The 14147-nt window shown below is 43.2% G+C and overlaps 1 protein-coding gene across 5 annotated transcripts in view; it reads right to left on the bottom strand.

The window, feature by feature from the left end:
* Positions 1–1835: 1835 nt before the first annotated feature.
* ncoa2 (nuclear receptor coactivator 2) overlaps positions 1836–14147 on the bottom strand; it is a 102731-nt gene continuing 90419 nt past the window's right edge. Inside the window, exons 17-22 of one of the 5 annotated variants that reach the window (XM_047350509.1) lie at positions 13654–13950; positions 11747–11827; positions 10463–10931; positions 9606–9783; positions 7951–8155; positions 1836–3321 (exon numbers count right to left, since the gene is read on the bottom strand). In XM_047350509.1, the coding sequence (XP_047206465.1) occupies positions 3310–3321; positions 7951–8155; positions 9606–9783; positions 10463–10931; positions 11747–11827; positions 13654–13950 (1242 nt within the window). In that variant the 3' untranslated portion in view covers positions 1836–3309. The remainder of the gene's footprint in view (positions 3322–7950; positions 8156–9605; positions 9784–10462; positions 10932–11746; positions 11828–13653; positions 13951–14147) is intronic. The other 4 variants (XM_047350511.1, XM_047350512.1, XM_047350510.1 and 1 more) reach the window with 4 other exon arrangements.

The following is a 14147-nucleotide window of genomic DNA, read 5'->3' as shown; positions in this document are numbered from 1 at the left end:
TAAACCTCTTGACTAAATTATTCTAATAATAGAATTCCACTCAACTCATTCTTCTGCAGTGTTTATCGAGATCAGTTTTTTTTCCACTGTCTTCCATCCACACATTTAAGAGGGGTCAAAGTAAAAAAAATGAACTTGAAATGAATTAAAGGTGTGAAATACTGAACATGGTAAAATTGAGTGTCGTAAAAACCAACATTTGAATGATATTGCCTCTGTGAAAATCAGAATCCGACAATATAAAGATAATTAAAATGATAACATAGTGAAAATTAATGTTATAAATATTAAGGTTATCAAATTTAATGTTGCCTGTTTTTATTCACTGGCTTGATTTTAGCAGCTCCTTTTACCACTTCAGTTTTATCCTTCATTGCGTTCACATTGTCATTTTTGTTACTTCCGGTAGATTGAAATATGGCAGCAGTCCCGGCGTGAGAGCGGAGTTTTGTAGTGCGTTGCCCACAATTTCCCATGATTCATTGCATGTCAAAGCAGACTGGGCAAGCTCGGGCAGCAATGGTGCACGATGGTGGCAAAACTTGTGAATAAAAATTTAAACAATACGCTTCCTGTGACCCCAAAAAATCTGTTAAGATGTTTTTAGGCAAGAATGTAGGTTTGTTAAACTCAAACATCTACAGGGGTTGGACAATGAAACTGAAACACCTGTCATTTTAGTGTGGGAGGTTTCATGGCTAAATTGGACCAGCCTGGTAGCCAGTCTTCATTGATTGCACATTGCACCAGTAAGAGCAGAGTGTGAAGGTTCAATTAGCAGGATAAGAGCACAGTTTTGCTCAAAATATTGAAATGCACACAACATTATGGGTGACATACCAGAGTTCAAAAGAGGACAAATTGTTGGTGCACGTCTTGCTGGCGCATCTGTGACCAAGACAGCAAGTCTTTGTGATGTATCAAGAGCCACGGTATCCAGGGTAATGTCAGCATACCACCAAGAAGGACGAACCACATCCAACAGGATTAACTGTGGACGTAAGAGGAAGCTGTCTGAAAGGGATGTTCGGGTGCTAACCCAGATTGTATCCAAAAAACATAAAACCACGGCTGCCCACATCACGGCAGAATTAAATGTGCACCTCAACTCTCCTGTTTCCACCAGAACTGTCCGTCGGGAGCTCCACAGAGTCAATATACACGGCCGGGCTGCTATAGCCAAACCTTTGGTCACTCATGCCAATGCCAAACGTCGGTTTCAATGGTGCAAGGAGCACAAATCTTGGACTGTGGACAATGAGAAACATGTATTGTTCTCTGATGAGTCCACCTTTACTGTTTTCCCCACATCCGGGAGAGTTACGGTGTGGAGAAGCCCCAAAGAAGCGTACCACCCAGACTGTTGCATGCCCAGAGTGAAGCATGGGGGTGGATCAGTGATGGTTTGGGCTGCCATATCATGGCATTCCCTTGGCCCAATACTTGTGCTAGATGGGCGCGTCACTGCCAAGGACTACCGAACCATTCTTGAGGACCATGTGCATCCAATGGTTCAAACATTGTATCCTGAAGGCGGTGCTGTGTATCAGGATGACAATGCACCAATACACACAGCAAGACTGGTGAAAGATTGGTTTGATGAACATGAAAGTGAGTTGAACATCTCCCATGGCCTGCACAGTCACCAGATCTAAATATTATTGAGCCACTTTGGGGTGTTTTGGAGGAGCGAGTCAGGAAACCTTTTCCTCCACCAGTATCACGTAGTGACCTGGCCACTATCCTGCAAGAAGAATGGCTTAAAATCCGCCTGACCACTGTGCAGGACTTGTATATGTCATTCCCAAGACGAATTGACGCTGTATTGGCCGCAAAAGGAGGCCCTACACCATACTAATAAATTATTGTGGTCTAAAACCAGGTGTTTCAGTTTCATTGTCCAACCCCTGTACTCTGTGAATTAAGATTCCACCTATTTAAAAAAAAAAAGAGGTTTGGTCTCTCTGCGCCAGCTCGCTTCAACAGCCGTCAGCCAACCGAGCAATGTTCCCTCCTTCTTCCAGAAAAGGAGCCTGATTCCCGTCTCATCGTGTTTAACCTACCGCTGGGTTTAACTACTGGGTGGAAAGGTATAACCCACATTTGTCATTGTCGTTTTCCGTGTTTCCCTGGAAATAAACCTGTGAAAAGATAAACTTTTGTTTGTATATCGGACTCTTTTGAACAACAGGCTACTGCCTAAACCACAAACCCATGGTGCGCATCAGTGATTATTTACGTTAAGTCCTTAGTTTGGTTGACTTGTTTCCTTTGACAGATAGCCACAAAATATAGCCTGAAAATAATCCTACAGCATTACACTCATATAGGCAATTTTTGAGAGCGCTGTATGGCTAGTTCTGGACCTTCCAGCAAATCACTGCAGTACTATTGAAAAGGCACGCGAATGGCTAAGGACTACAAGTAGTCCGCTGTCGCTCCGGGGCTTCTGCCGTATTCCGATCTACCGGAAGTAACCAAAATTATCCTGTGAACGTGATGAATGATAAAACTGAAACGGTAAAAATGGAGGCGCTAAAATCAACACAGTGAATGAAAAAGTGCAACATTAAATTTGATAACCTTAATATTTATAACCTTAATATTCACCATGGTATCATCTTAATGACCTCCAAATTGACGGCTTCTAAATTTCACAGAAGCGAAATTAATCACGTTGGTTTTTACGGCACTCAGTTTTACCATGTTCAGTATTTCACACCTTCGATTTATTTCAAGTTAATTTGTGTTACTTTCACCCCTCATACATATTAATTTTCGTAACAAGAAAAAATAAAAATCAATAATAATAAAATAAAATACAGCAAAAAGGCAATAACCAATTGAGCTCCGTTTGTATTTGTGAACATTACCCAGGAGTCTCTGCTGCCGTTTGCAACCCATGAGGAAATGTCCCAAATGAGCAAAGAGAGAACAATTCAGTTCTTCTCTGAGATGAGATTGTAGATGGCCGCTGTCCGCTGAGAGGAATACATTCATCACATCCACTGATGCCCCCTCTGCTCCCTGAAGTCAGTGTATCCCATCAGGAGGGCCCTACAGTAAGTCACACTACGGTGAATGCGGCTGGACGGGCAGGTAGGCTGGCCTTCTGCTCACTCCTGTGTCAGTTTGGGCCCCGATGGGTCAGCTGGGGTGGGGGGGAGGGAGGGCAAGGGGCTCAGGACACAGCCTGGCTGGTGTAGGGGGCAGCCAGTTAGTAACGAGTCTGTTTTTGATTCTTAAAGGGCCAACGTGCTCCCTGCACCAGCTGATCGCTGAGGTTCGTGTTAAGAAGCTTCAAGGGGGTCAACAGTATTTCTGTAGAGGAAATGCAAACATTAGTTTAAGCTTTTAACAGAGCAACCAATCAAAGTTCCTGTAAGTTTCAGTACGTTAAACTTCAGACTTTTTAAGAATGCTTTGATTTTTGGGTGCTCATTTATATATATATTATTTAAGAATTGATTTCTGTTAATTCACATAAAAGCAAACTTCAGTTTTTCAGAAAATTTGAATATTTCACAGGACCAAAAAGACATTTGGTAAAGCAATGAAGGTTCACTTTTTGAAGTGGTTTTAGTTATTCATTATTAGTTTATTTGCAACAAGTCTGCCACAAATGACAATAAACCAGTTTTCTGGAACAAAACCCTTCATGGACAAGGGCACAATGTGCTGTGATAAATTCCTGCTAACAGGAGCTGGAAAAGATCATTAAATTATAGCAAGTAAATATAATCTAACAGCTGGTGTGGAAAATATGGATGTATTTAAAACTGGTAAGGGCTTTAAATTTAAAATAATACATTTAAACCTACATTCAAGAGCAAAACTCACCGATGAACTTGAACATGTCTGACTATAAGACATTACAAACCACGTTGGAGGACACCATCAAGCATAAAACCAATTGGAAAAAACACAAATGCATGCACTAATGGCCCAACAGTAAATAATTGAAATAATCTAAGTGCCAATATTTTGTTTTTTATAAACCTGGAGGGAAGGTAAGTTCAGTGACGGACATGCTGGTGTGTTACAACGGTCCGGACAGCAGACAATCAAACAGGAGCACTGTAGTTAAATATTCATGGATCTTTACTGGCTTAAAAGCATTACGGTCAACAACAGTGCATCGCAGATCCCAGCCTAACGATACCAGCGAGACAAACGGAGACAAATTAACTCGGTGGGCATTAAATGAGCGAGCCGCAGCATGAATCGAGTGATCTTGATGTGAAACATGTGAGTCAGTGAGTAACGTCAGCAGACTACATAAAAGTGTAACTAAATGGTCTGGCTTTAAAGTGCTCAATTACATCACTGTTCTAAAAGTTGAAGACGAGTAGCAGAACTTTAGAGGAGCTGCGCAAACTATTCAGTAAATTATTCACTAGTAGAGCTATCCAATAAAAAGGGAGCCAAACACAGGCCTCAGAATAACTCAAACTCATCTGGGGCGTGAACGTCAGATTAATTTAGGGCTTTTCATGATTCATCGGAACTGTTTTTGTTTTCCATGATACAACAAACAACTTTAATGGATTAAAAAATACAAGAACTGGGTGCAAAAGTTTTGAATTTATTGTGGATTTTCTTGAATCCAACAGCAATCAAAATTACTGTATTCATTAGGGGGGATTCACACCAGGAAGGTCCTTTGGTTTGCTTGTTTTGGTTGAAGAAAAAATGGGCTTTTGTTTGGTGCGGTTTGCTTTACCATTGGTACTTTTTGCATATAAACTATACTGTAAACAAGGCACATGCGTGACAATTATTGCTCCCATTGGACAGAAATGACTGGGGCGGGATAGATCACAGACCCGGAAATGGAGGAAAACTATCATGAAGTATTGCTTGCTGCATTTCTGTTTATCATATTTGTGGATCTATTATAGCTGCAAAATCATTATGAGTGTCAAGAGCAGCTCATTCAACACAGGTTTCGTGTCGTTGTCATTTCTAATTTTGGAACGGCCTCGACGAATGCTGCAAGCTGAAGGAGACGCTGTGGTCTGCATGCCTTGACCCACGGCATGCTGGCAGCAGCGTTGCTAAGCAAAAGATGGCGGATCAGGTACGAGTTCAACGAATTCACTATTCACAACATTCGCTACAGTGGCTCGTTAAGTCCAAAAAGGTGTATGTTTCCTGTAGTTGGGTCGGATCGAGGCCTGTTCGTTTTTGGGAGAGGACCAAGATCACCTCAAAAAGTGGGTCTCCGACCGGCTGCTTGGTCCAGACCAGGGTTCCCTTGAGTGTATTCACACATGCACAAAAGGTCCGGACCAAGGGGGGAAAACGAACTCTGGTCCGTTTAAAGTGGACCAAAGGGCACCCTAAGCTTGAAAACCTGAATATATTCTTTCTAATATTTGGCTAAAAAAGTCCCTTAATCATTTTTTGTATCAAAAAGCTGGTATAATTCAGGGCGGACATTTGAGCAGGATCTCTGAAGCACTAGTGGCCTTTATTTTTGTTATTTTTTGAGAAGGTCTGCTCCACAGTTCGGTACTCCTGGGATGTGAGTGGCCCTCAGACTAAAAAAAATGTCTGCTGCTGCAAATGATCAGTTTGTGAGTGGGCCTGTGGAGCTTCAGTGACCTCAGACCTCCGAGCCTGTTGATATAAGCCACCACAGTGGTGTTGTCTGTTCTGATCAGGACGCGGTGTCCCCTCAGGACAGGGAGAAAATGTTTTAATGTTAACCGAACAGCCATCAGCTCCAGATAATTTATGTGAGCTGGCTGCCAGTTTGGGCCCCAAGACCCATTCACCATTTGTCGTATGCATATACCTCCCCAGCCTGACAGGGAGGCAACCGTCGTGACCACCTTTCTGTTTTGCACGCTTCGCGATGGAACACCCTGTGTCAGCACATCAGCATCCCGCCATGGACATAGTGCTCTTGTGGAGGATGTGGTAACCCTCACTCTCTGACGAAAGTGTGGGTTCAGCCTCCGATGAGTGGCCACCCGTCGTTGGATCCCTCTCATGTGGAGACGTCCCAGCGGGACTACTACTAATGCTGAGGCCATCAGCCCCAAAAGCCTTCTGCAGAGTGTGAACGATACCAGATTTCCTTTGTGAAACATGAACAAGAAGTCAAGCATAGTTTTCAGTCTGTCCTCCGTTAGTCTCACTCTGGCCCGAACTGAGTTCAGGGAGAGACCTATGAAGGATATGTGTTGAGAAGGAAGCAGGACACTCTTCTCCATATTTATTTGGAAACCCAGATCCATCATGTACTGTGTCAATACAGCCGTGTGGTCTGCAGCTTCCTGGTGGGAGGATGAGGTGATCAGCCAGTCATCCATGTACATCGCCACACGGATGCCCCGCCTCCTGAGTGGACCCAGAGCAGCCTTTGTGCACTTCACAAACACTCTCGGGCTCAGAGAGGGTCCAAAAGGGAGTACGAGGTATTTGTAACAGTTTTCCCACAATGCAAATCTGACATGTTTTCTGTGTGTTGGGTATATGGGGATATGGAAATAGGCATCCTTGAGGTCGATTGATCTAAACCAATCGCCGGGACGTAGGAAGTGCAGCAAGGAGGCGTGGGTCAGCATCCTTAATTTGTATTTTTTCAGATGCTTGTTCAGCGTCCAAAGGTCTAAAATCGCGCGCATTCTCTGTCCGCCTTTCTTCAGCATGAGGAAATAGCGTATATAAAAAATAACGCTGCTGTGTTCGTCTTATCGCTCTCTTCTCCAGCACCGAGGAAATTTCCTCCTGTAGGAAAAGAGCAGCTTCCCCTTCTGCTTGTGACTGAATCACTCCCCTGAAGCATGGGGGAGATACGGCAAACTGCAGCCTGTATCCCTTCCTTATAGTTCTTAAAATCCACTCAGAGACTGTGGATTTTTCCCAAAGATTGGTTTTCACGGTCAGCTGGCTGACAGGCCAGTCTGTCAAAAACAGGCTGAGAGCACCGCCTTCTGGCGCTAGGACGCAAAATGCAATCCCTGCTCGCTCCCTCCATTCATGGTGGAGTGGCATCGAGAATTTCTACCCAACTAGGCCCTGCTACTCCATTGGTGGTCAGAGAAACCGCTTGGTCGGCTGGTTCCTGTACGGATGCTGAAGAAGCTATCACAGGGATTCTGCTGAACAATGTCGACTGACGGGCCGGATGGCGACGGAGCACCTTGAGGGAGAACCGGCTACAGTGAGAGCACTCCTCCCCGGACTCAAAGGCTGCTTGCACGCGTTTCAGACCTGTGTGCTCTCCTCAGCTTTTGAGGAAGACTTGGCAGTCTCCATGTTTAAAGAAGATTTGGCAAAAAAAATAGCTGGTGACAGCTAAGCTAACCAGGTGTGGCTAGGTTGGGGGCAGCGTTGCGGCTTCCCTATGGGTAGCTTGACCTATTTGGTTCAGTACGTTTGAAGCAGTTGAGATGAGCTTTCAAGGCTAAGAACACTATGTTCTTCAACTTTATTTCAACAACTAAGCTGGTTGGAAAAGCAGGGAATATTTTCTGTTCTAACAAAGATCCCAATCAAACAGCCAAACTGGTTTTTAAGCCAGCTGACTGATCTCCTGATCCTGATCTCAGCCCTATGCGAAAAGAATGGACTGTCCTTAGAGAAGGGGTCTGCGCCAGGAAACCAACCAGTTTTATGCCAAGAAAAGTGGTCAAATATCGAGCCATAATAATGCCAGATGCTTGTATAAGGTTCTCTGCAACTATCAAAATATTAGTGGGCATGTATGTATATTTTTGATCCTGTATGTATTAGAAAAAAAAACACAGTAAATTCAAACTTGTGCATCTAATTTTTGTTTCAAAAATTATTTGACTTACCCTTCCACTCTCAAAAAATGAACAGTTTAAATAAACTGTTGAAACTATTAAGAGATTCATGCTCATGATGAGTGAATGTGAACTTTTAATCAGCACTGTAAGTTGGGTGTACAGACAAAACGTTTCGTTAAGGATTTACCTGTTCTTGCCCCATGGAGGGCAAGCCGGGCGAGGACCCCGACGCCATGGATGTGACGCTCATCTGTCCGCTCATCTGGCCCATGCTGCTGGTTCCCATGTTGGTGGCCATGGAGACGTTGTTCAGGCCCATGCTGTTGCCGTTGTACATGTTGCTGCTGTTCTGCTGCGTGAACTGCGGCGACCCCTGCTGCTGCGAGAACATACTGGGGAGAGGAAACGAGAAGGAAGCAGTTGGATTGCTCTGTTAGAGTTTACACAGGCATGTCTAAATCCCCCCCCCAAAAAAATCATTGGAGCTAAGGATACCGCTCAGGGATTAGATGCTAGACTGATTTTAAACAGTCTTTGCAATATTTCTTTGGTTAAAAAAGAAACACATTTGTTTTAGCCTTAAAAAAAAATGCTCAAAATGTTGTTGATTTGGTAGTACTGTACCTGAATATAAATGTTTTACAAATTAATGTAACGTGCATTTGTATTAGTCTCCATTTACTCTGATGCCACTGAATAAAATCCTGTGTAACCTGTTGCCATCAATTACAGTGAAATCTGTGGCTGACAAAGCAAGAAAAAACATTTCAAGGGGAATGAATAGTTTTACAAGGCATTGTAATCAGGTCGCTCTATAGGTGCAGTGGACAATTTAATGACTGAAGATTTGCAAAAGATGTTTGTATTTTGGCACAACCTTTGGTTTAAAGACAAGCTAGACCGAGAGCTGTTAGGAGTTTCTGTTTTAATCGTATTCCTTAGGGCTGTTCCATGTCAGAATATCAATTTCAATAAGATTTCACAGGATGAGAAAAAAAAAAAACACCTTGTAATGATAATCTTCACGACCCAGAATGCACATAATTAACGAATATTTGCTTTTCATGCTCAAACAGTGACAATTAAAGTGTATTTTCTCCTACTTGCAAGTTTAAAGCACGTAAGTGATTAATGAATCATGTTTTGTTAGGTAGGTGCACTCAGGGTGAAAGAAAACAAACCCTTTGTCATTTCTAGAGCTATAACAGGTCTTTCTTTACCAGCTACTTCATAATTTGTACAAAAACAGACAACACAGACTCCATCATGTCAAGATTTAGTAAATAAAGATGAAACTGAAATTTTGTGAAAAGTAAGTACACCCTTAGACCGTAGAGGCTTACAAAACACAACCTTATAGTTTACTTTATCTATTTACTTATACGATTAACTTGAACATGTCTCTGCTAGAGTATTATACAGTTGAAAACCAATAATTTCTTGAATGAATAAATATTACTAATGCTACCAGCAGCATTTCTTAATTTTTTTTAGTAATAAATTTAAATGATTTGTTAGCATCCCTTAATTATATAAAGATGGTTTCTGCAGCTTTTTCTCGAAATATCGTGATTATAATGTTGTGGCTAGATTGACATTTTAATATTGCTTTGAAGAAAAACAGAATAAAAATACAAATAAATGAGCTTGCAAGTCACTTTTTAAAGAGATTTTACAGCAATCTAAGATATAACAATAGACTGATGCTTTATTAAGCTTTTTCTTTACTTATCAGAGGACTTTAAGACCCATAAACATCACTGCTCGACATTTCTCAAAAAATACAAAGAAATCTAAAAGCATCCAGGTCCACAAAGATTAACTCAGCCTGGTTATCCTTACCTGTTGCCTCCTATGTTACCCTGTGGCCATCCATTCATGTCAGGGGAACCCTGGAAAGCAGCGTTCTGTTGGCCCTGCTGCATCATGGGGGACTGTGTGTGCGCCATGCGTGGAGAAAGCAGGGGGCTTTGAGGCGTGCTGGCTCCTGTAAAACTACCATCTGTCTGTTGGCTCATACCTGCGGTGCAAGAATTCAAACATGTCAACCACACTCATCCTGCAAAAACCTGGTAGAAGAAAGATATTTAGAACAAGTGCAAAAAGGAGAAGAAAGGTGTGGTGACAAAAAAGAAGCAGAACATAAAAAAGCTTCTGTGTTTTAGGGTGAAACAGTGTCTGCATTCAGGGTCATTTGCAGGCCGTTGACAATTTTTACATGCATTATAACAACAGACTGGGGAACAAGAATAGAGATGAAGAAGGGTGTAATCTACTGCTTTGTACAAAGTCAAAAACTCAAAAAAACAGAAATCATATTTAAAATGTTGGTAGATAAATCAGGTAGAAATACTACAAGCTATTCCGAGAATGCATCGTCAAACTGGGAAGCAATTGGGTTGATTTTCTGTGATCTTACGCCATCTAGTGGAGTACAAATGCATAACCAGGACCTAATTTATAGGGTTAACTAACATATGCAGCTTAACTTGTATCAGTGTATGATGACTGTGATTACTAATGTACAATATTAAAAATCAGGCATATGTCATCAATTGGTAAGGGATAAACTAAAAGTGAGGCTTTGCAACTACATTCACATCAACACAAATATACACAAACACACACACACACACACGTACAAGTAGGGGTTCTCGGGGGAAGTGTGCTGTTGTTTGGCGGGGAAGGGGGAGCAGTACCTGAGTTGGGAAACTGAAAGGCACTGTGCTGCATTTGGGGGCTGAGTAAGGCCCCATACTGCCCGCCCATCATGTTTGTGTTTCCCATCATCATCTGTGAGGAGGAGGAGGTGGAGGAAGAGGAGGAACCATGCAGGTGGAGCTGAGGGTTGGGGGGCAGAGAGGGGAGGCTAGGGGAGAGAGGAGAGGAAAAGGGGCTGGTGGGAGGAGGTGACGAAGCCAGGCCTGTACCGGTACCGTAGCTGGGTGGGTAAGGAAACTGCTGGGGGGTGGCCTGGGGATTCCTCGGGTTGGTCATTCCTCCGGCCATATTGGGAGGCAAGTTGAGTCCCTGGGCCCTCATGGCTATGCTCCGCTGCTGCTGAACCTGCTGAGCCTGTTGGACATGCTGCTGCTGCTGCCTCTGCCTCAGGTGGTTACTGAGCATCTCCCGCTGACGCTGCGCCAACATATGAGCGTTGATGTTTCCCTGGAAGGAGCAGGAAGAGGAAGAGTTGGAAAAAGCAACCATGTCTTTAAATGTATTTTGTTAAGATTTTATGCCAAAGACCAACACAAGGGGGTTTAATTTAGGTCATTATTCAAAGAAACAGCCAAGAGACCCATGGTGACAATGGAGGAGCTGCATGTATGCACGATTCAGGTCGGAAAATTTGTTGGTAGGACGGCTGTTAGCTTTGCACTACAGACATCAGGCCTTTACAGAACAGTGTCAAAAATTGTCCCACACCATTAAACTAACAGTGCACCCTGAACACATCTTTGCTATAATGTACCGCAGTGGTGGCAGCATCATGCTGTGGGGATGCTTTTCTCTAACAGGGACAGGGAAGCTTGTCAGAGTTGATGGGAGGTGGATGGAGATAAATACTTCGAAGTCCTGGAGGCAAACTGGTTAAAGGCCGCAAAAGAATAAACAATGGGGCAAAGATTCTCCTTTCCGTAATAAATTAGCCCAAAGCATGGTGTCAGATTTACAGGGCAATGGTTAGGATCAGTGTTTCCCAGCTGAATTTCTTCCATCAAGAAAAAAAAACTGAATACAAACGAAAACAAAAATGTAGGAAACACATTTTAATTCACAGTAATGGAGTACTCCGTTAATCCAAATAAAACACATGTATGTTTTGTGGTTTTCATGTGTCAAAGTGTGAAAACATTCAAAGCGTATGAATACTTCTGAAATGTGTGTGTATAAGCCCTTAGTTTGCTGCACACCATCAGGAAACTAAACTTAAAGCCAGAACATGTTTCTGGAGACATGTTCCACGATGGTTGTTGTACCTGGTTTTGAGCATTGGGTCTTAGAGGTAGGTTCACATTTGAGACACCGCTCATCGGAGTCATCATCGGCTGACTTTTCTGCTGGGACAAAACACAGAAATACATTTAAAAACAGATACATACAATGACCAAGTACAAATACCACCAATGTGTGCACAAACAAGGAATTTAACTGTAAGGTTGTCATTGTGTTCATCAGAGACAGCCTGGGGGAAGCAAATGTTTCTGTGGCAGCTTGTTTTTGCAAATAGTGCTCTGTAGCGCGGACCTGAGGGTAAAAGTCTGAACGCTTCGTGTTCAGGATGTGTGGGGTGTGCAGAGATGTTAGCTGTCCTTTTCCTGATCCAAGACCTGAACTAGTCCTGGGAGGTGAAGGTCAGCCCCGATGAGTCTCTCTGCAGACCCAATTGTTCGTTGCAGTCTGGACCTGTCCTGTTTTGTGGATGAGCCAAACCACTAAGTGATAATGTGCAGAAAACAGACTGCATAATGGCAGTATAGAAGATGACCAGCAGCTAACATGGTAGATTGTACTCCTTGAGTTGCTGCAAGTACAGTCTTTGCTGGGCCTTCTTCCGAAAAGGGTCTATGTGTGAGGACCATCTCAGATCCAGAGAAACCGGAGGAACCGGAAGTCCACAGCAGGATGATGAGGGAGGCAGTATAGGGGCTGAGAATTTCATGACGACAAATCTGTAGTCATTTAACCCCATGATGGTGCGTTTTTTGGAGACCATCATGTCCTGGGGCTTTCCTGGTCTTCTGATGCTGAAAGAGTCTATTTACATCTTCTTCAGTGATCTTTACTGCAGACAGATGGTCTGAGGGGAAAGGGCTATAGAGTTGTTGTAGGGTGTGAATGGCCAGTCTTTAACTGCTTTTTAGCTCATTGCTGTAGCTTCTCTTAGCTGATCTCCTTGGTTAGGTTTGTTCCTGGCCTACTTATACAGGGTCCAATCTCCACTGGCATTAGCCTCTTCTTTAGACCGACGCAGCTTCCTCAGATTTGAAGTGAACCATGGTTTACTGTCGTCGTATTCAAAAATACCCCAATCTGTGCAGTCAAGGCAGGCCTGTAACATCTGCTTTGACTCATCAGTCTCAACCACTGGCATAGCAGTTTTCAGTTTGTGCCTCCAAGTTGGAATGAGATAAGGCAGACCGTGATCAGAGAGTCCTAAAGCCGCACCGGTAACTGCACGATATGTTCCTTTTAAGACTGTAATACTGTGGTCAAGTGTGTTTTTATTCCTGGTGGGACACTTGTATTGTCTGTATTTTAGTAGCTCACTTGAGAGGTTTACACTGTTACAATCCTCAAGAACAATAACCAGAGAGTCTGGGTGTTTTTTCTCCATGTCTGTTATCTGTCTGTTTTTCAGCCTCTGATGTGCAGGCTTGTGGTGGGATGTAAAAACCGGCCAAAACAAACGAAGAGAACTCCCTCATTGAATAAAAAGGTTTATAGAGCGCCCTGTCCGTTAAATCCAGCAGAGAGCTGTCTTGTCGTGGAAATAAAAAAAAGTACAAGCTGGTGTAGTACTGAGACGGAATCTTGAGAAACTGTTTTAAATTCCTTTAACCCTTTTTTAATTTGAGTTTAGTTGAAAAACAAAAATCTAGTTGGTCTTATCTTCATTAAAAATGTAAGTATGAATAGGAAGAATAAGGTAAACAACAAAGTAAGCCTTTTTCTGTACCACAGTTTGAATTAAAATACAGAAAGACCTCTAAGACCTAAGTGTGTGCAGTCAGAGGCTTCCGATTTGTCAGCCTCAAGGACAATTACACATCTCCAATCTATGTATTCAGTTGCCCCACAAAAGATAAAACACTGAAGTTCAGAATGAATCAATAAGCTGCATGTCATTTTCAGTCATGTCAGGGCGGTCAGCAGCACAGCATACCTGTTGGGACTGAAGCCGGTGCTGGAGCTGCAGTCGTAGTGCGTTGGGCTGGTTCGGGGCGACCCCACCCGGCCTGAGCCCGGGCCGTGGCTGCATTCTCATCATGGGGTAGCTTGGCCGTGGGCCCATCTGGCCAGCCATTGGGTGAAAGCCGGGCTCCTGCATGGGAGGGCCGGGAAAGCCTCTCGGCACCACGTGGGAGGTCGGAGGACCGAATTGCTGCGTGTACATCGGGGGCTTCTGGTCTAACATGATGGCGGGGTCCTGGGAGAACTGGTCTGGTTCCAGTGGCTGGCTCTATAACAGGAAACAATCGACATTATAAAGATATCTGTAAGAAATTAATGCAAGAAATTGTACTGTTAAAGTATTTAGTCACCTCAACCTGTTTCACAATTTGTCATTTTATGAGGATTTTATGAGATAGAGCAGCACAACATAAAGCATATTTGTAAAATTTCAGGGTAAAACAAAAATCTGTGCATTGGATTTAG

The sequence above is a fragment of the Girardinichthys multiradiatus genome, chromosome 21 (genome assembly GCF_021462225.1).
Source record: "Girardinichthys multiradiatus isolate DD_20200921_A chromosome 21, DD_fGirMul_XY1, whole genome shotgun sequence".
Lineage (NCBI taxonomy): Eukaryota > Metazoa > Chordata > Actinopteri > Cyprinodontiformes > Goodeidae > Girardinichthys > Girardinichthys multiradiatus.
Note: the sequence above shows the minus strand (reverse complement) of the source record. Positions and strands in the feature narration are given on the sequence as shown.